Raw genomic sequence first — 19,397 nt, 5'->3', positions numbered from 1 at the left:
TTTGTTGTTCGTAGATTGGCTGGCTCATTAACTGGCATCAGTTCCAAAAGACTCTTCACCTCTGCATTCGGAACCGGCAGAGACGGAACAGAGATAGTCAGGCAGTAGTGTGTAGATGAATATGCACGGATCGCGCACAGGGCGGCCTGAGATGTATTCCAAGAGCAGACGCAGAAATTCTTGCCATTGTGACGAGCTTGGCCAGGCGTACTAGGGCGCAGATGAAGAATCTTCTAGCTTCATGCTCAAGGCTTGAGGATGAACCGCCCAGAGGAGGCGTGGACGGTTGGAGACCAAAGAGTTCAAGAAAAGAAAGAGAAGTGGGCTCAAGTTTAATTTATACAAAGATTGACGTTACGTTAAGTCGGTCTGCCCCACTTCGTCCGGCTTGCAGCTTTGTTTCAGCGACAGTGTAAATCGAACGATGTTGCGATGATCTGAGGGGAGTCCCTGCAAGTCTCTGGACAAATCACCTTCATCCTCAGGATACTAAGTGCAACTCTCCGCCTAACTCGGCAGATTCCAAAAGGGCCCAGAACCACAAATATGAGCTCAGAGTCTAGCCCCGAGATCATTCAATGGCTCGTCGACACCCGGAAACTATGGCCGGAAGTAGCTGAAACGAAGCAGCTAGAGACATTTCCCAGCTCGGTATGTGTATTTCCTACCCTGCATGCCTCCACCCACGCAATGAACCAGATCCCCACCGCTCTCCATTGTTCTTTCACCTGGCTCGCCCATGTACGGGAAGAGATGGACCGAAACGGAGATGCCGAGATTTTTTTTTATTAACTTGAACCTTTTCTGCCTATAAAAAGTCTCGCGCTCTTTCCGTGCTGCCGGATGACGAGCGCACCGCGGTGTTGAAATATGTCTTTGCTCGTGACGCCAAGATGTCGTTGGCATCTCACCTGCTGAAGCACTACGTTGTTTCGTCAAAAGGCCATGTCCCATGGAAGGAGACGACGATCACGCGGAACGCGCGCACAAAGCCCGTCTACGTCGACCCGAACACCGGGAGGCAGCCTGTCGCCTTTAACGTCACGCACCAGGCCGGCATTGTCGCCCTGGTCGCCGTTGCCGGTGATGACAGCGGCGACGCTGGAGCCATCGACGTTGGCATCGACGTCGTATGCACCAGCGAGAGGCGGACCCGGGACCATTCCATGATCGCGCAGAGCGGCGACGGCTGGGCGCGGTTCGTGGACATGCACGCCGACGTCTTTGCACCGGCCGAGGCGAACTACTTGAAGTTTGTGGTGCCGGGCCAGGCGGCCCGGCTGCTCAACGGGACGTCTGGAGAGCTGGTGGACTACAACTTGCGATCCTTCTACACGCTGTGGTGCCTGCGCGAGGCCTACGTCAAGATGACGGGGGAGGCCCTGCTGGCCAGTTGGCTGTGCGAGCTGGAATTTAGGGACTTTAATCCGCCGCCCATTCCTAGCGGTGCCGGAAGCATGGCCGGGAGTCTAGAGGGTGACGACGAAGCTATCGTGAGGGATCATGAAATTTGGTTTCAGGGGAAATTGGTCGACGATGCTAACGTCTGCCTGCGGGCGCTGGGGCCGGATTACATGGTCTGCACGGCGATGCGGACGCCGGCAGAGAAGGAGAAAGGCTTGGGTTGGGATATGGGGCCCTTCAAAGTCATCTCGATTGATGAGATTGTCAAGTTCGCAGAAGAGCAGTAGCAGTTGTCAAGGGGCCGATGCTGCAGGGAATTGCTGGATGCAGGCTGTCGAACTGTTGCGCTGGCGATTTTCATGTGCAGAGTCCTCAATACGAAGATGGGGCGGTTTTGATGGTTGATTGTTTACGCAAGGATGGTTGACAGCCGCGATTACCAATGGAAAGTTTACCTGCGACGTATCAAAGGCTACGGCTCGTTTTCGGGACCAAAGGTTGACTAAGAATAGCAGTTTATATGGGCTATGCTCTTCCCTCGCTTGCCTCGCCCCAAAACCAAGAAAATCTCTTCGGGGTTCACGCAGTGTACTGGATCCAATTTGTGATTGATGCGAGCCGATTTCCCGTGGGGGCAAAAGTGTAGCCCAAGGCAGTCGTGGAGAGACGCAAGATTACATTCATACTGGTGAGCCTTTGCCAAAACACTGCCTCACAGGATCCATCCCCGATAAACCTGCACTGAGCACCGACCGCGTAATCTAGACAGGTAGTGGACACCTTGCGCGAGGCACAGGGAAAATTGAGGTTGCCTACCTTACTTTATTTCTCACCAACTTTGCGGATTTCAGAACCAAGGGTCGGTAGGTCGGCATTAAAGAGGTGGTGTGGTGCAAACGTCATTTGTTGCAGACAAAGAGTGCAATAACTTTGTAGCTTCCCCCCGATTTCCATCCCGCTACGACACCAACTCATGCCTCGAGGTCAAAAACAGAAAAGACAGACCCTCTCCCGAACAACAGCAAATCACTATTGAACTAAATTCCCGATCATTCATGTCATCCGTGTCTGTCAATCCGAATCTGCGACACTTCATCTCATCTTCCTCAGACATTGTCGTCAACCTGTACTACGTACGAGCCACTCGTCCGTTACCCCGCCCCACATCTTAAAGTTTGGCCGGGCGCAACCTTTCAGCCTTTCAGGCACAGTGAGGGGCTTTTCCGACCAGCTTTAGCTTGGAGCAGTTACTTGCTAGTGCTACGTATTGGGGAAGGAAAGCTGCACTCAGTCTTGCTTGAACCAGCTAGATCGCGTACAAGACACAACAACCATTCCAGGGCACGGAAAAAGGTAGCGCAAGCAATAGCTTGACTGCATGCAGGCGGCAGCCATTGGAAGTGTGGAAGAAATCTGCAGAACCTTCGGCTCGGTGACCGAACAGAAACTAACCCTCGACAATGTCGGAAGCCGGCGATAGGTATGTACCTTAGCTATACAGCCTAGCACAGCACAGACTTGGCTGTTTTTGCTGTACCGCAACGTCGAGATGAGATGATCCGACAACCGTCAAAGGTTTAACACACTAGCTCGGTATACTGATTACTTGTTTATACTGTGTTGCAGCTCACACAAACGATCAAAATCCAAGTCGTCCGCCCGCCTTTCGATACTTCGTCGAAAAGAACGGAAAAGCGGCGACGAGGACGACGGCATCTCCGACGACGGCTCCTCCCTGGGCCAAACCCATCAGTCACGAAATTCGACTAGCCTCGCGCCACCTCTGACCTCAAGCCTCTCGCAGACATCTACAACAATGTCGTTGCAACAATCCATCGCTCCTCCCTCCTCTAGGGGACATACTAGAGTATCCTCGACAAGTATTCCATCCTACCAACAGGGCCCAGCATCTGCATCCAAGTCCAACATGACACTGGTCGACAAGGCTGCATCCCTAGAACAATCCGTACGAAAGTTTCGCGTGGTCGAGGCCTTGCGCAACGGCGACTCAGCATCAATCTCCAAAGCCATCAGGGAGTCGGCAGATGGTGGCCGGCGCGGTAGCACCGTGTCCTTGACGGGTGGGAGTGGGTTAATACTCGACGACACGACGGTTCTGCATCTTGCCATTCAGTGCGCGGAGCTCACAGTCGTCGAATACGTCCTCTCTGACGGCGCCGGCTACATTGACATCAACTCGCGCGACAAGGATGGAAACACCCCGCTTCACATCGCAGCCCAGCAGGGCCGCACGCAGATTGTGCGGATGCTGCTCGAGCGAGAGGGCATCAACGATTCCATTGCGAACTTCCAGGGACGTCTCCCGATCGACCTCGCCCGCAACCCTGATATTTTCCAGCAGCTGCAGCTGTCACGGTCCATCTTTGTGGATGAAAAGGTCAAGGAGGTGCAGCAGCTCATCGCGGCCAGCGACTATAAGAAGTTGGAGGAGCTACTCGAGGAGCCCCGGGTCAAGTTGGTCCTCGACATCAACGGCACCGAATTCGTCTCCGATCCGATCACCTCCCAATCGGGCGGAACGCTGCTCCATGAGGCCGCCAGGCGCAAGAACAACAAGCTCATCCAGGTGCTACTCCTGCACGGGGCTGACCCCTTCCGCAGAGACCGCAAGGGCAAGCTGCCCCAGGATGTGACCAAGGACGACGTCACCAGGGCCATGCTCAAGAAGTCACCAGCCGCAGTTGCAGCCCAGCGGGGCATCCAGGAGAAGACGGTTCTCGGCCAGGCCGCGTCCCAAGGCGTGGCGTCGGCATCCCCTGGGGACCCGTTGGCAGGTCGCGAGGCTCGAGAGATGAAGGGATACCTGAAGAAGTGGACAAATTACCGCAAGGGCTATCAGTTACGCTGGTTCGTACTCGAGGACGGGGTGCTTAGCTATTACAAGCACCAGGACGATACCGGCTCTGCATGCCGTGGCGCGATAAACATGCGGATCGCTAGACTGCACATGAGTCCGGACGAAAAGACCAAGTTCGAGATTATTGGAAAGTCGTCTGTTAAGTACACCCTAAAAGCGAACCATGAGGTTGAGGCCAAGCGCTGGTTCTGGGCCCTGAACAACTCGATCCAATTTTCCAAAGACCAACAGAAGGAAGAGGACCGCCAGCGGGCTCGCGACGCTGAGCTACTGGCTCAGGCCAAGGCGGGGCACAACCACGGTGGCTCGATCGCCGGGGATGTTTCTGAGGCTGCTAGTGTGGCGGAGTCGAAATCGAGGACAAGCCTCCAGATAAACAGGATGCAGTCAACCGCTTCGCACCGGCCTAGCGAGATGGGTGCTAGCACTGCTGGTAGCGAGGCTGGAGACGCTCCTGTGAACGACGGGGGATTTGAGAACGAAGGCGGGAAAGGTACTGGTACAGCGCCAACCATGTATGACACTCTTGACGATGACGACGACGAAGACAACAACTCGAGCGGGGCTGGTGGACAGCCGCCGGTGACCAAGGATGCGTTTAACATCACGGCGCAATCAGCCCGCCTACAGCTGGAGACTCTTGCTTCGGTCAACGCGGCCATGATTGCCGAGTCTAGCAAGCAGTCAAGCCTTTCTCTATCAGACCCACAGGTGACGCAGGCATTGCAGGCATACGATGCGGCTGTCCGTTCACTGACGGGGCTGGTCGGTGATCTTCTACGTATCTCGCGGGACAGGGACGCATACTGGCAGCACAGGCTGGACCGCGAGGCGGACATGCGGCGAATGTGGGAGGATAGCATGGCACAGGTTGCGCAGGAGCAGGAGGAGCTCAAGGCGAGGGTAGGAGAGGCGGAGGAGAAGAAAAAGGCTGCAAAGAGAATCCTTAAGGAGGTTATTGCTTCCGGCGGGCTCGAGGAGAAGGCCGCCGCAGGGTTGGGCATCGACTCGTCGCCGGCGCTAATTCAGTCCGAGGCTGTCGAGGTTAATGCAAATGATACCCCTAAGCCTGCAGCTGATGCAGCTTTTACTCGCGCAAAGTCGCCCGTTCTTAGCATTCAGCGACGGCAGACGGCGCTTGCGCAGGTGGCCGACTTGTCAGACTCGGAAACTGAGGACGAGGATGAGTTTTTTGACGCCATTGATGCCGGTGAAGTCGAGTTTGATCCCGCTATGCCACCCTCTGAGACGTCGCCTACTGAGGAGAATAACAAAATAGTTGTCTCCTCCGGTGTCGATATCAGCAGCTCATTCAAGGGTTACGAAAACGGCATAAGGACGAAGCTCAAGATTGAGGCTGACAACAGGCCAAAGATCTCACTCTGGGTAAGCCATTCACCCTGCCCCTTGTTGGGGCTCTCAAATAACGATCAGTTGGACTGACATGATTTCTCCAGGGAATTCTCAAATCAATGATTGGCAAGGACATGACCAAGATGACTCTGCCTGTCACCTTCAACGAACCCACATCACTATTATATCGCTGCGGTGAAGATATGGAGTATGCGGACTTACTCGACCTTGCCGCTGAGCGATCCGACTCTATCGAGCGGTTGGTGTATGTGGCAGCTTTTGCAGCTTCCGAGTACGCTTCGACAATCGACCGAGTGGCCAAACCGTTCAACCCGCTTTTGGGCGAGACGTTCGAGTACGTCCGGCCTGACAAGAATTACCGTTTCTTCATCGAGCAGGTCAGCCACCATCCGCCTGTGGGTGCTGCATGGGCCGAGAGCCCGAATTGGACCTACTGGGGTGAATCTGCGGTCAAGTCCAAGTTCTACGGACGATCATTTGATGTCAACCCACTCGGAACTTGGTTCCTGAGATTACGACCCAAGTCGGGCGGCAAAGAAGACTTGTACACGTGGAAGAAGGTCACCACCAGTGTGGTTGGCATCATGACCGGCAATCCCGTAGTGGACAACTACGGGCCTATGGAGATCAAGAACTGGACGACGGGCGAGGTTTGTCACCTCGAATTCAAAGCACGCGGGTGGAAGGCGTCGTCAGCGTATCTGATCAGCGGCAAGATTGTGGATGCGGACGGGCGGGTGCGGGTCAGCCTGGGCGGACGATGGAACTCACGCCTGTACGCGCGACTGACACCGGGGTACGAGGCGACAGTTGAGGAGCCTAAGAACGCCGACACGGTCGGGGTATACCGTGGTAGCATGACGGACACGAACAAGGCGTTTCTGGTGTGGCAGGCAAACCCGCGGCCCAAAGACATACCGTTCAACCTGACGCCGTTTGTCTTGACTTTCAACCACATCGACGACAAGTTGGAGCCCTGGCTGGCGCCGACGGACTCGCGACTCCGTCCGGATCAGCGAGCCATGGAGGATGGACGGTACGACGAAGCCGGTGAGGAGAAGAACAGGCTCGAGGAGGCGCAGCGGGCGCGCAGGCGGAAGCGTGAGGAAAATGGCGAAGAATTCGTGCCCAAGTGGTTCGAGAAGGCGCGGTGCGAGATCACAGGCGAGGAGTACTGGCGGTTCAACGGCGGGTACTGGGAAGCCAGGGAGCGGGTGGCCGTCGAGGGAAAGAAGGCGTGGGAGGGCTGCGAGCCGATTTACGAAGATGCTTCGTAATGTGTTGCGCTCGAAAGAAGTTTGCGGGTCAGGCTGTCTTTTGTGCTTTTTTTTTTTGTAAGGGCTTTTGTCTTTGGATTAGGAGATGTGTATACACAGACTCATTCTCGATAATATCGTCTTGTGATTATTTCTTATCGCCAGTGTTGGCATTCTATATGTTATATACGACGGGGGCCGCGCATGCGGAAGTGTCGGTTAAAAAAGAAAAAAAGAAGAAAACAATGAATGACAAACCCTGTTCGGTAAAGACCGGTATTTGCTTTTCCCCAGCTGATGTTCCCGTATTGAAGGAAAGGGGCGTCGCGGTTTTCATCTGGCTTGAGATTGGCGCACTCCAACGGACACATGTTGCTGCTCTGGTTGGTCGATTTTGCTTTGCCGGTGCCAAAACATGCATGTAAGCGGCGCGGGGATTAGAGGCCTGCGAGTCTGACGTTGCTTAGCTTTGTTTTGGGGGTGAACTGATTCAAGTTTAAAAAGAAATACCTTATCTGTCTACCTTTGTCATACTCGAGGGAAGCTCCAATTTTGAGATGTTTTCCTTAGTTTCTACCACACAACAGACCTGGGTCATTTTCTTCTTCGGGTTTGTGTACTCGAAAATAATTTACGTTTAATGATTTGCAACTTGAGGTCTCTCCAACAATCTCCGAGGTGCTTTTCTATCATTTTCGAACGCAAGGAGTGCTACGGAGGGAGGGGTCGGCTAAATGTATGGGTGGGCAGTTGACGATTCCTCAGTCGTCACAAGACTGACCAACAACAAAATACATGCGGTAGACACCTGAGATAATGGATGAGGTGTGACATTCCATTCCCAACGTCTATATTTTCATTACCAGTGAGAAAAAAATAAAGACAAAGAAGACCCTGCTAACCAAACACAAACCTACCTGGATCATCAAAATCAGCATATAGCACAAGCCCCACGCCAAGCGGGCTTTCCCGGCTGGACCCAGACTCCGATCCCAGGAGTCTCGCTCTCCGCCGGCGGCCTACTTGCACTAGCAGACCTGACGACGGTCGCGCAGCGGACGGCCATCAAGGGCGGGTCGTCGTGGCTGGACAGCCTGCTGCTCGTGCCGGGCCTGCACTACCAGCAGGCGGCCGACGAGATTGCGCGGAGCGGCGGGGGCGGATGGAGCTGGGGGTGGGATTATGGCGGTGGAGGTGTTGCCACTGCCGCTAACACTGGTGTGGTCTCTTCCGCAGGCGAGGGCTTCGTCGGCATGGTCAACAACTCGCCCATGATGATGTATCTCAACAAGGTGGTGCATCAGGCGCGGGAGAGGGGAGGCGGAGAGGGTGTTGTCTTTCTGGATGTTGGGGCTTTGGGCAAGAGGAAGAGTAAGAAGGCCGCAGGGAGGGGGAAGGGGAAGCGTGGGGCCGATGAGGGTGATGGCGACGAGGGGCATGGTTTGGATTTGGGATGGCTCTCGCACTGGCTGTACCTGATGAGTCCCATCCTTACTATCGCGGCCTTGGTCATGTTGATCCTGGTTGAGGATTGTAGGTTTTCCTTTCACCCCCTGCCATATACCGCAATAACACCACCAAAATCTAGGAAGATTGAGATGGACTGGCAAGACTGACGCAAAATCCAGGGTGGGCTCTCGGCTGCATCCTCACACTCATGATATCCCGCATCCTCAACATCTGGGTGATCAAACAACGGGCTCGCAAAAAAGTCCACTTCAACCCACCCGAACCAGAAGCACAGCCGCCCTGGCGACAGCCGTCAATGACGACAGCAGAGTCCAGCATGTCCATCACGTCGCGAGTCCGGCGCCAGCGCCGAAGGCACGAACGACAGCATCGCGCCGCAGCCACCAACCCCCCAACACCACCACTACCGCAACCACCGGCGTCCTTACCACCACCACCTAGCAACATGACGCAGATAACCATAACCCTCCCCAGCAGCGGGGGGCGCGTGCGCCTGCGCGGCAGCCCCGCGGACCTGCACGCCGTGACGACCGAGACGTGGATGCGGGCCAAGACGAGGCACGAGGGCTATCTCGAGGCGGCCGCCAAGCTGCTCGTGTACCTGGTCGCGGCCGTGAGCGGAAACTGGACGCAGGCCGGCGCCATCGTCGTCATGGTGCTGCTGCTGGCCAGCGCGGGGCTCCTGGCGCTCAGCAACGGGTGCGCGAGGGGCGTCGAGGTGAATGGGAGGATCGTCGCTGCTGGGTCGGGCGGTGGCAAGGATGGAGAGGTGTCTGGGGGTGGCGAGGGGGTTGTGGGAGATGGTCACGGTGGTGAGGGGATTGGTAGAGCCTTTTATAACAATAATGGCGGGAGCTGGGGCGGTAGGTCTGAGAGGGAGCGTCCTGTTGATAGTGGTGCGATGGATGACTGGGCCGAAAGGGGGATGGCGGCTGAGGCTCGCAAGAGGGAGGAAGGGGGTGATACTTATCCCTCCCGATATCCTCCAACAAGAGACTGAGAAAAGAAATCCATCTTTGGTAATTTTCGTGGGGATGACAAAGTTCGATGTCAATAGACACAGCAAACAATATGTAGGATATCATATATACCAAAGATATCAACAGTTAATGGTTGCACCCATCAAACCCAAAACCAAGAAAGGAGTAAAAAACGTTGTAGTGAGCATGGTCTTGTCACAGACAAGGGCATCAAAAAGATGAACCAAGCGATAAAACGAAGAAAACAGGAGCAGAAGTCGAGTATGCCTTCACCTATGCCATTACACCAACAAGGAGCCATGTTAAGACAGACTCCGAATAAGAATATATAAAGAAGGGCAACTCCGACCAATGAATCTGTTTGGATCATAATGCAAGCCAAACTCCCCCAAAACTCGCTATATCATCATTGACAGAGACCCAACAGCAACAGCGTTGTCGTAGTCATCATCGAAAAAGCCCCAATTTCCCCCACGCGATGATCAGCAAATTCAGTCATCGTCAAAAATCTCCAAGGTGTTGATCAGAATTGTGTCCACGACCCTAACCTGCCAGCCTGCGTCCGAAATATCGCTGTGAGCACCCGTGCCCATGAGAGTCGGTCCAAAGACAATGGCCAGATTCTGCGAATTCATCCTATTGACGTGGCTGTTCTCCATAACACGGTGAAGATGCAAGGCGAGCGCGCGGAGAGTAGCATAGTTGGGATCGGGCAGGTTGTTGATAATGGCGTGCATCGAATCACGTCGGACAATGTCATCTTCGTTTTCTAATAGCAGCAAGTAGTCATGTGAGAAATCAAGTATTCATTGTGGTGGTGATAGAGTTTTGAGGCGGGAAACGAAAGGGGGGGCTTACTGGCTGCTTCTATAAATGCTGAGTAGTGTTCCCTTGTCAAGAGCGGGTCTTGGAGGTCACGGAAGAACTGCTTCAGAAGCCCGGCCACACTGTTGACGTCATGGAAGAAGTTTTCAGGGTTCCTGAAGTCCAGGCTGGGTGAGTCCGAGGCTGCAACTGGGGTTAGCCCACCGTTTCTCCTAACGACGCCTTGAGGACTGCTCATGGGTGCATAACTTACTAGTATCAAACATGTTCTTGAGTTTGTTCACATGCGGCACAGATCCAGAGAGTCGGTAGATGCCCTCCACGTTCAGACCGTAAAAGTCCACGGCCGTGATGCACTGGTACACGACCTGCGGAACGGCGAGCCCGTCTCTCTCGTACAGTCGGTTCAATGATGAGCCAAAGACAGGCCGTACTGAAGCCCCATGTGGTGGCGACTGATTTCGTCCTCCCTGGCCGTAGCCTGGTGATCCTGGCCGTCCACCGTTACCATGCTGGGGTGGGTGTTGCATCAATGGGTTCACCGGGCCCATGTTGTGCTGCGGTTGCGGCTGGTGCGGCTGTGGCTGCGATTGGGGTTGCATCTGCGGCATTGTTGGCTGCTGGAAAGATAGAGCACCTAACTGCGGCGGTCCATTGAATCCTTGACCGGGAACAGCCGACTGTGCCGAGTTTCGCGCAGGCTGCGGCTGTTGCTGTTGCTGTTGCTGTTGCTGCTGCTGTTGAGATATCGGTGGGTTGCTCAGAAGGCTGCCATGACTAAAGTTACGTTCATGACCTCTTGATGATGGTCGCTGGGCCCCGGCCATCGGTGGGACCCCTCCCATGGGAGAATTGTTCGATTGTTGTTGAGCAGGACCAGAGTTGAATTGCTGCTGAGGCATGTTGTATTGGGCCCCTGGTTGTCCGTATGGTTGTGGTGTTGGGCCCTGGTTTCCTGCCAAGGCTCCTGCCATCGATTGTCCTCCACCAAGAACCGAATGCCTTTCATACTTGAGCTCCCCTGCTCGTGAGGGAAGCTGTCGATGATGACCAGCCAGGTAATTGCTAAGATCGTTCTCGTTGTTGATCGCAGTGACAACATCCCGCAAACTCTTGATATCCCCCTCTTTCCTCAGCGGGCTTATGCTCAGACCGTTGCTCAGTAACAGCTTTTCGTTAAACGATGCTGCAACCATGTTCCTGGTTAGTATACACAAGCGTCCCAAACATTCCAAACGGTGAGCCACAAAGGGGCATGAAGCTCTTACCAAATTTCTGAATTTGCAGAGCCAATCCAGCATCACACTCCTTGATAATATCCTGCAAAGCTTTCACAGCTTCGGGTCTTGTCGAGTTGATAAGCTCCGACTTTTCGGCTTGCAGCATGTCAACACGCGAGCGGAAGTCCTGGTCAAGCGCCTGCACCTTGCGTAGCAGGTCATCCTCGTGCTGGGCCGCCGATTTGGGTCCCTTGAAGCCGAACATCTTGGCGCCCTTCTGGCTCGAGTCACCGGTGCGCACACGCTCGTACTCGTCGGCCGTCGAGTCCAGCTTGGCCTTGAGTTTGCGCACCGACGCCTCCATGTCGGCCACCTTTTGCTCGGCCGCCAGGCCGTTGACCTTCCACCCCTTGCGGTTCTTCTCCGCAATGGCAGCCAGCTCGACCAGGTCGTCGTGCATCTGCTGCAACGACGAGGAGAACTGCAGCTCGTTCTGCGCCATCTTGTCGTGGATCATCATCATGCTGTGGTAGGCGTCCGAGAAGCTACCCTGCTTGTGGTCCGGCCGCTGCATCATGTCCTGCGTCGTCTTGCACAGCTTGCGCATGCCATAGGCATGGTCCTCCTCGATCGCGGCGCGCTTCTTAAGGAACTGCGCAAACTCCTGTAACGTGGGCGCCGCCATCTCGTTAGTTTACATGCTGCATATGGTATGTCTGTTCCAACACCAACTGTGGGGAGGGTTCCTGGCGCGAACGCACCTTAGCGGAGCTTATTGTTTGTTTTAATCTGTTCAGAAGAGTCGAAATGCCGATTTCGGACGACAGTACCTCCTGCACCTGCCTCTCAATCTCGCTGGTAGCGGCATCGGGGACCGGTGATGACATTCTCGCTGAGCCGTCTTGGGAGGCGCCGCCTCCATTCTCGGGCGCAGCACCGGCGGCCGACGCCAGCGCTCCCACTGACATGCTGCCGGTACGATCCCTGGGGTGATGTGGCAGGCCCTCTGGGGGATGTTGCGAAACTTCGGTTGCCATTGCAGGCTTCGTGTGGGAAAACTTGGAGGATCGTCTGCGCTCGGTGGCTCTATTTGCTTCGGGGCCGGCAAAGCCGGGTTTAATCGCCGTTTGGCTTGGAATTGAGCTTTATCGCTCAGGCTAATCTAGTTCAAGGCGGAAGAGCCGCCGTTGGCGTGCAGTAACGCCCGCCCGTTGGAGATTTTGACTCTGCTTGCGCAGGCAGTGAATAATAAGAAACAGACAATGATTAGATGGGATGCAAGGCGGCTGCTGCTTGTCGATCACGTCTGTGCCGTGGAAAGCAAATAGAATTTCAAAACTATTATTCTCTTGGTAAAAGAAGTGAAGGAATCAAAGTCTGGAACCATGCGGAAATTATGCGGCCGTTGAGGATTATGTTCGTCTCTTCCTCGTCGTGTGTTTAAAGAGACAGTGGAGATTGATGGTTGGGTGCAAAAAAGCCCGCCACGCACACGCCTTAAACCTGACCTCCACCATCTGTACAGCTGTACCAGAAATTTATCCCATATAAACCCACCTTTCCATTCCAGGAGCGACGAGGGCGAGTCGTGGAGTGTCTTGGCTGTTTGGTGGTGCCACCAGCCGTTGACGGATGTGCTGGTGGGGCAGCAACTTTTTCTAGGTTCTGATTGAGGCGCTGCTGTTACCTACAGTACTACGTGCATTGCCCCCTGCTCCATGTCAACCGCCTTGAATCTTCCCCAAGACTTCAGGCGTTGGTTCGGATGATATGCGTGCCGAGCTAGTGGGATTTCTAGATCAATTTCTTTTGTTCAGAGGCTGCTACTCGTTATCAAATTCCTAATTGTAAAAAATTACTATTGCCATCGTGATTGTTGAGTCCTTCTTCTGCTTCATTTGCTGGCATATTTGTTGCGGAATTTCAGCGTCGCCATGTTTGCCTGCGATACGAGCCGGACCCTGCAGAGTTGACGTAACTACTTGGGGGCTGTTCGTTGTGGGCCCCCTCAAAGAGGGGGTTACAAAACCTTGATTTTCGAAAAAACCGTGGGCCACCCCGCATCAGTTTTTTACCTAGAAAATCGTTAACAATTTAACTTATGCCGAGTGTAATCCCGTTCCATAACAACACAATTGCACTTACCGCAAATATACCTATATCATGACGTCCCCAGAATCTCAAGCTATCTTAGGAGCCCGCATGTATGCCCAATATGTCGAAACTCACCGCAGTAGGGCGGATACCGCGCGGGAGGGCAGATCCAAGCCAGAATCGCTACGATCGTTCTGTAAAAGGAACGGTTACCCGTATTCGAGTACTCAGCGGCATGCTCGTAATCTCCTGATCAATGGCAGTCCTAAGATATCGATAAAGCGCAGCGGGCGGCCTTCATTGTTGACTGATGCTGAAGATCAAGCTCTCGTTGCGTATATCATGCAGCTTGATAAACTTGGTGCATATCCCGACTCACAACACGTAATATCTGCGGCCAATCTGATGCGTCAGTCACGTATACCGCCCTGTGGTCCAATTCAAATGAACTGGTACGGCCGTTGGCGTAAAAAACACCCGGAACTGCGACTTACCAAACAACAACCCGTCGAGATTACTCGCCTTAGTTGGGAGCAACAGATCGATCTTGTGGAGGCCTGGTATCGCCGCACGGCGGCTCATGCGGTAGAGCTTGGGATCACGGCTTCAGCGGCCTGGAACGCTGACGAATGTGGTACTAGAATCGGTGTGAGAGATGGCCGGATACCGGTATTGGTCGTGACGAAAAAGAGGCATGAAAAGCCACGCACCGCGGATCCGGCTAACCGTGAGAGTTGTACGTTGATAGGCGGTGGCAACGCTGTTGGGCAGTCGCTACCGCCCTTCTGTATCTTCACAAAGTGGCCAACGAGCGATTGGCTTGATCTGGATCTGCCTGAGGGTATCGTTTTTACGCGGTCAGAAACGGGGTTTTCCAACGGAGATATCCAGCTCACCTGGATACAGCATTTCAACCGGTATTCGTGGCCAGAAGTTGCTGCCGTGCAATCGATCGGATCTCCCACGTTGAAAGAGTGGTTTGGTCATGACTTTGACGTCAGATTCGACTTTGTGAACCGCACTGCGGCCAAAATCGATCCAAATTCACAGCGGGCCAAAACACGTATTTGGAGGTGGCTTTTTCTCGACGGCTTTACCGGCCACTTTGGCATGGAGATACTTGATTATTGCCTCAGATTTGATATCGAGATCGTTATTTTACCGCCTCATTCAACGCATTATATGCAGCCCATGGACGTATCCGTGTTCACTCACCTGAAAAACGAGTTGCAGGCGGTCCTGCATGAGCATATAAACACCGGTATTCCGGTGTTCACCCGCTCAGATTTCGTTGCTGCGATTCGAGTAAGTCGTTTTCGATCTACAGGTTAATTTAGCGGTAAACTGATATATCTTCCCTTAACTTAGCGCTGCTGGCAAACGGCTTTCACAACTGGCCACGTAATAAGCGGTTTCCAAGATACAGGCTTGTTTCCTGTCGACGGCACCAAAGTGCTCGCCAAACTGCGTGGCCACGCCACGGCAGCGAATACACCGCGATATCCGGACTCCCTTCCTACCGCTGAACGATTTTCACGGGCCAAATATGCGGCAAGCCGTATGGCGGCCAAGGCGCACCACTTTAGTTCAGATACCGTTGATGCTATCTCGGATTTACAAGCCGTTGCCAACGAGGCGATCATCCTACAGCAACGCGTTGCCCAAGAGCAGACGAATAAGCAAAAACGCCTTCAACGCGCTTCACGTTACAAAGTCAAAATGACGTTGAAGTCAAAAGACAAGCAGTTCCAGACCGCTAATACGTTAGAAGATATGCGGGTCGCTCACGAAGCCAAACAGGCGTTGATCGAGGAAACAGCCCTATACCAACAAGAAAAGTTCGTCAGAGATGCGTGGTATAGGGATAAGAATCAGGCTATTCAACGCTGGCGAGAAACAGAGGGCATGCCCAACGGGATTAAGATACAACAGAAGAGATATCTGGAGGACCTCGGCTTCACGCCGGAGAACGTTCCGGCGGTCAGGGAACGCCCTGGAAAAAGGAAGAAGACCGATTCACAGCCCTCACAGTCATGGTTCGTCGATAAAGGGCCAATTTCAGCTGGAAATACAAGTACCCAGATCAATATTACCGTGGATACCGACTTTGCCTGTTCTATCAGCATATGCGTATCACGATCCTCGCAATCAGCCTCACCTCCCGCCCCAAACAGGCCTTCCAAACCGTTCCCACGGTATATACCATTGGCTACACCCTCTCCCCGTCAACTTCAGGATACGAGACCGCTTGAAGACCGTTCCTCGCCGCCAATACCGGGTGGTAGAAAGGATGAGTTGGAAGTACCCGGGTCGCCTTGTGACCGCTTGAGCGACCGGAAAAGGGCGATTGAGCCAAAACTCCAGAAATAGATATCTACAGCGCAATTCACGGCTTCAATTTATCTGCAAATTCTAACCTTTTTCGTGGGTGTAGTGTTTACGAACGTGAATCGAACTTTCATGAGCTACTTTGTTAGCGATCTGCTAACAAATTTGCTGGCCCACGGTTTTTTCGAAAATCAAGGTTTTGTAACCCCCTCTTTGAGGGGGCCCACAACGAACAGCCCCCAAGTAGCGCCCACAGAAGGGAACGGATTGTCCCTCCACCTAAGCTGCTGCGCCATTGTGGTGGCATCTTGGCGGAGATGTTCGTGGCAAAGCAAGTCCGACTGACGACCAACACGACGCGTGGACAACTAGGTAGGTAAACTCCAAGGATGCCAGCCGCGTTTTGTGATTGACCAAAAAAGAAAGTTGCATGCCAGAACCATGGTCGCACGACTGATTTGCTGTGTCAAGTTGTTTTCAACAAATCATAAATCTATCTTTATTCAGACTTTTTCGAGAAACACGGGCAGACACGTACAAATTTCATCGCATCAAATATGCTGGTTCGGGCAATCCCCCACTCATTCTGTGCAGGCGCCACTTGATCATGGGTTGGTAACTAAACTCTAGACAAAAAGTTTGTTAGATCAGATGAATATGCGCACTTCTCCATCTGAGATTCTTCGCCGTACCAAAGGTAGGCACCTGGTCTAGATTCTAGATTCTAGATCTAGAACAAGAACTAATCTAAAACTAGAAAACCATTCGGGCCCGGGACCACCGGTCACAACGCCGAGAAATTTCAGGATAAATTCCCAAACGGTCTACCCGCAAACATGACGCCGCATCCACGCCTCGGACTACAAAAAAAAAGAATATGTATATGGGGAAGCGAGGCACAAAATAGCACTTCAAGCCGCATCATTTGGGTTTCGATGCCTTTGAAGGGCCCCCCATTCCCAAACCAGCGTTGCAGTGTCAGATGCCCCTGAAACAAGCATGCCCTACCATATACAAATTGTGAAAGAAGGGAGCGCTTTGCGGTGCTCAACTGCAATTTCGGCTGCCCACCCCCGGGTCGATAGCCGATCTGGGGTAGCATGCCTCGCCCAAAGCAGTGCCCCTACCACGTACCATGGGTAGAATCCTGGATGCCACGTCCGTGTTGCTGGCTCATTCCCGGTGGGGCATCTAATCGCATCCATTTTCCCTCTGTCACTACGGTACGACTAAAAATCCTATGGTAAAGACTCAAACAACAAACGGTCCCGCTCTCATTAGTTGCTACGCGTCTGCAAAAAGGCATTTCATACTCTTATGCTGCTGCAACACATGTCTGATTTACGGTATTTATATTCTTGACGAACCGGCATCGTATGCAAGCCACCGACACACCGACTCCGAACTTGTCGATCTGGTGGGTCACAGCTTGTCTCAGGATGTTGGGTTGATGGGCGCCTCCTGGGGAATACCTAAGAAAAGAAAAGGAGATGGCACTGTCTGTGCGGGATGATCTTCGTCGGAACCCGTCAATTTGTGCTTGTCTGAGCTAACCCAGCGAGGGGTCAAGAAGAGAAGAAAAAAGATAGCATAAGAAATAAGAGATCCTGGACCCCAGCCCTGATTTCCCGAAGGAGTGGTAGGGAGATAAGAGAATGTTGAAATCCTCAAGGCTTGGCGAGTTTGACAAAAAAAAAAAACCTTTTTTCCCCATACACAGTCTGGTTCGTGGCTTATCACAGATGCACGCGAGGGCTGAACCCGCCACAGATTCACGGCAAAAAAATCATCGCACTTTTATCACATGAGAACCCCCGGACAAACTTCCCCAGGGCAGATGCCACCAGCTTTCTCATGATCTCTTGGTGGGCTGTGGCTTCTCCGGCCCCTTGCGCACAAGAAATATGTAAACCATATCGCTCGCCCATCCAGCCCATCCTCTGAGGTACTCGATCGTGTTCAAAATCCGCGTGTACTTGCGAGTGAACGACTCCACGGTCTCATAATCGTGCGCGTACGGGTCCCACACGGCAGGTTCACCGTCTGGTTCCTTCAACTCGACGACCGGCTCCCCGTCTTCCCCGTCCCTAACCTTAATTCGGGGCCCGACCACCAAGCCCCGGCCGACGATCTGGTCGTCCGCCATGAGCCGCGTCGCGGCGTGCACCACGTCAGCCATCTTCGCCATGCGTCCGCCCGCCATCATGGACAACGCCACGGGGGACATGAGGCCTGAGTCGATGAAATAGGGGCACAGGATGTTGACCCGTACGCCCTGCCGCCACGACGTAGCTCGCAACGATCGGAACAAACCCATGACTGCGTGTTTCGATGCCGTATATTGAGACTCTCCCACGACGGGACAGAAGGATGCTATAGACCCGACAAGCAAAATGTGTCTATCGCACCCAGGTTTGTTTCGCGCCAGCCAGAAGAGCGCCAGATGGACAGTATGAAAAACAGCCATGCAGTTGATGTCCATCACTCTTAGGTTTGGCGGCGGTGGTCTGTCACCGTCCAGCCCGACGGGATTCTCAAAACCCGGCTTGCCCCTGATGGGATTGTTGGGGTCGACTATTCCCGCATTGGGTACCACGGCGTCGATGCCGCCAGTCGGACTTGCTTTGGCCGCAGCTTTGAAGAGCTCGACCTGGCTTTGCCACTCCAAGACGTTGCAGTGCTGGAAGTGATGGCACTGGCCCTGCGACGCCGACCCGCGCAGTTCGGCCACCAACGCCTCTCCTGCGGCTGAGTTGATGTCGCCAATGATCATGTTGGCGCCATGAGCCGCCCACTCGCGCGCAAGCGAGGCCCCAATGCCGGAAGCGCCTCCCGTGATCAGAATGGTTTTCCCTTTGAGTCCCGATACCTTGAGCGGCTTGGAGACGTCAACCGGCCCGGATTGTTTAATGGCCTCCACCAGTCGGTTCATGTCTGCGGGGGCAAGGCCTTCCATGCTAAAGGAACTTTTCGCTTCTTTGTAACAAAAATTACTGTATGACCGTCTTGAAAGAGGCAAAAGTACACTCTTGTATACGGATAGTTTTTGATAAGTATGTGTAGCCAGCAAAGCTAACTTGAGCAGTGTTTCTTTCTTGAACCAAAAGGCCAAGCTGTACCGGCTGCAGTTAGGTTCGGTCCTACAGATAAGAATAAGAAGGGTGGGTGTCCCTTATAATCAAGACTTCGACATCCCCGCCGGCTTCAGTTCCGTGCCAGACCGCCAGATCAACGGTCTGGCCATAGTAAGCACTTGAAACGGCGCTTTCCCAGCTGAACTTGCAGCCTCGGCAGCCGCGGTCGAACCAACGGCAGAGTACCGCGCTCTTGCAGGGGGTCCATTTCGTCCGTTATTTTTTTAAGATAAGGGAGGGTGACCCGCGGGCACCGTAGTTAACATAGGTCAGGCGACATTGTCGAGAGTTGCTATTGGGAGCGCTGTGGAAGAAACCAGAACAACAAAGATGATTTAAGCAAGTAAATAAAGTAGTGAAAAAAAAACCTGGCCGCTCCTTCGAAATACCTATTTAAACCGTGCAGTGATTCCAACCCCAAAGGGTCAAGCTTT

General features: G+C 53.6%; 5 protein-coding genes across 5 annotated transcripts; 3 read left to right on the top strand and 2 right to left on the bottom strand.

Annotated features, from left to right (window-relative positions):
• Window positions 1-419: 419 nt before the first annotated feature.
• Window positions 420-1,944, top strand: MGG_17878 (uncharacterized protein). Its single transcript, XM_003720587.1, has 2 exons — window positions 420-651; window positions 819-1,944. The coding sequence occupies exons 1-2, from the start codon at window positions 547-549 to the stop codon at window positions 1,689-1,691; spliced, it is 978 nt and encodes a 325-aa protein (XP_003720635.1). The 5' UTR covers window positions 420-546; the 3' UTR covers window positions 1,692-1,944.
• On the top strand, window positions 1,869-7,203 carry MGG_17877 (uncharacterized protein). The gene is made up of 3 exons (XM_003720586.1): window positions 1,869-2,884; window positions 3,031-5,668; window positions 5,740-7,203. The coding sequence occupies exons 1-3, from the start codon at window positions 2,865-2,867 to the stop codon at window positions 6,931-6,933; spliced, it is 3,852 nt and encodes a 1,283-aa protein (XP_003720634.1). The 5' UTR covers window positions 1,869-2,864; the 3' UTR covers window positions 6,934-7,203.
• Window positions 7,204-7,427: 224 nt separating this feature from the next.
• Window positions 7,428-9,510, top strand: MGG_12527 (uncharacterized protein). The gene is made up of 3 exons (XM_003720585.1): window positions 7,428-7,737; window positions 7,848-8,445; window positions 8,541-9,510. Exons 1-3 carry the CDS (start codon window positions 7,729-7,731, stop codon window positions 9,380-9,382), a joined length of 1,449 nt encoding a protein of 482 aa, XP_003720633.1. The 5' UTR covers window positions 7,428-7,728; the 3' UTR covers window positions 9,383-9,510.
• On the bottom strand, window positions 9,413-12,864 carry MGG_03048 (uncharacterized protein). Its single transcript, XM_003720584.1, has 5 exons — window positions 12,169-12,864; window positions 11,456-12,071; window positions 10,441-11,373; window positions 10,221-10,370; window positions 9,413-10,131 (listed from the first exon to the last, which is right to left on the bottom strand). Exons 1-5 carry the CDS (start codon window positions 12,442-12,444, stop codon window positions 9,854-9,856), a joined length of 2,253 nt encoding a protein of 750 aa, XP_003720632.1. The 5' UTR covers window positions 12,445-12,864; the 3' UTR covers window positions 9,413-9,853.
• Window positions 12,865-16,926: 4,062 nt separating this feature from the next.
• Window positions 16,927-19,353, bottom strand: MGG_03050 (uncharacterized protein). Its single transcript, XM_003720583.1, has one exon. The coding sequence runs from the start codon at window positions 18,783-18,785 to the stop codon at window positions 17,682-17,684; it is 1,104 nt and encodes a 367-aa protein (XP_003720631.1). The 5' UTR covers window positions 18,786-19,353; the 3' UTR covers window positions 16,927-17,681.
• Between the last annotated feature and the right edge of the window lie 44 nt (window positions 19,354-19,397).

Source organism: Pyricularia oryzae, chromosome 7 (assembly GCF_000002495.2).
Source record: "Pyricularia oryzae 70-15 chromosome 7, whole genome shotgun sequence".
Taxonomy (NCBI): domain Eukaryota; kingdom Fungi; phylum Ascomycota; class Sordariomycetes; order Magnaporthales; family Pyriculariaceae; genus Pyricularia; species Pyricularia oryzae.
This window is presented reverse-complemented; position numbering and strand designations above follow the sequence as displayed.

Coding starts and splice junctions, on each gene's coding strand:
- MGG_17878 (XM_003720587.1), top strand. CDS start 547: ATGAGCTCAGAGTCTAGCCCCGAGATCATTCAATGGCTCGTCGACACC. Junction 652..818: donor TAGAGACATTTCCCAGCTCG/GTATGTGTATTT, acceptor GCCTATAAAAAG/TCTCGCGCTCTTTCCGTGCT.
- MGG_17877 (XM_003720586.1), top strand. CDS start 2,865: ATGTCGGAAGCCGGCGATAG. Junction 2,885..3,030: donor ATGTCGGAAGCCGGCGATAG/GTATGTACCTTA, acceptor ACTGTGTTGCAG/CTCACACAAACGATCAAAAT. Junction 5,669..5,739: donor GGCCAAAGATCTCACTCTGG/GTAAGCCATTCA, acceptor TGATTTCTCCAG/GGAATTCTCAAATCAATGAT.
- MGG_12527 (XM_003720585.1), top strand. Junction 8,446..8,540: donor GTTGATCCTGGTTGAGGATT/GTAGGTTTTCCT, acceptor CGCAAAATCCAG/GGTGGGCTCTCGGCTGCATC.
- MGG_03048 (XM_003720584.1), bottom strand. CDS start 12,444: ATGGCAACCGAAGTTTCGCAACATCCCCCAGAGGGCCTGCCACATCAC. Junction 11,374..11,455: donor TCTGCAAATTCAGAAATTTG/GTAAGAGCTTCA, acceptor ACATGGTTGCAG/CATCGTTTAACGAAAAGCTG. Junction 10,132..10,220: donor AGCATTTATAGAAGCAGCCA/GTAAGCCCCCCC, acceptor TGCTGCTATTAG/AAAACGAAGATGACATTGTC.
- MGG_03050 (XM_003720583.1), bottom strand. CDS start 18,785: ATGGAAGGCCTTGCCCCCGCAGACATGAACCGACTGGTGGAGGCCATT.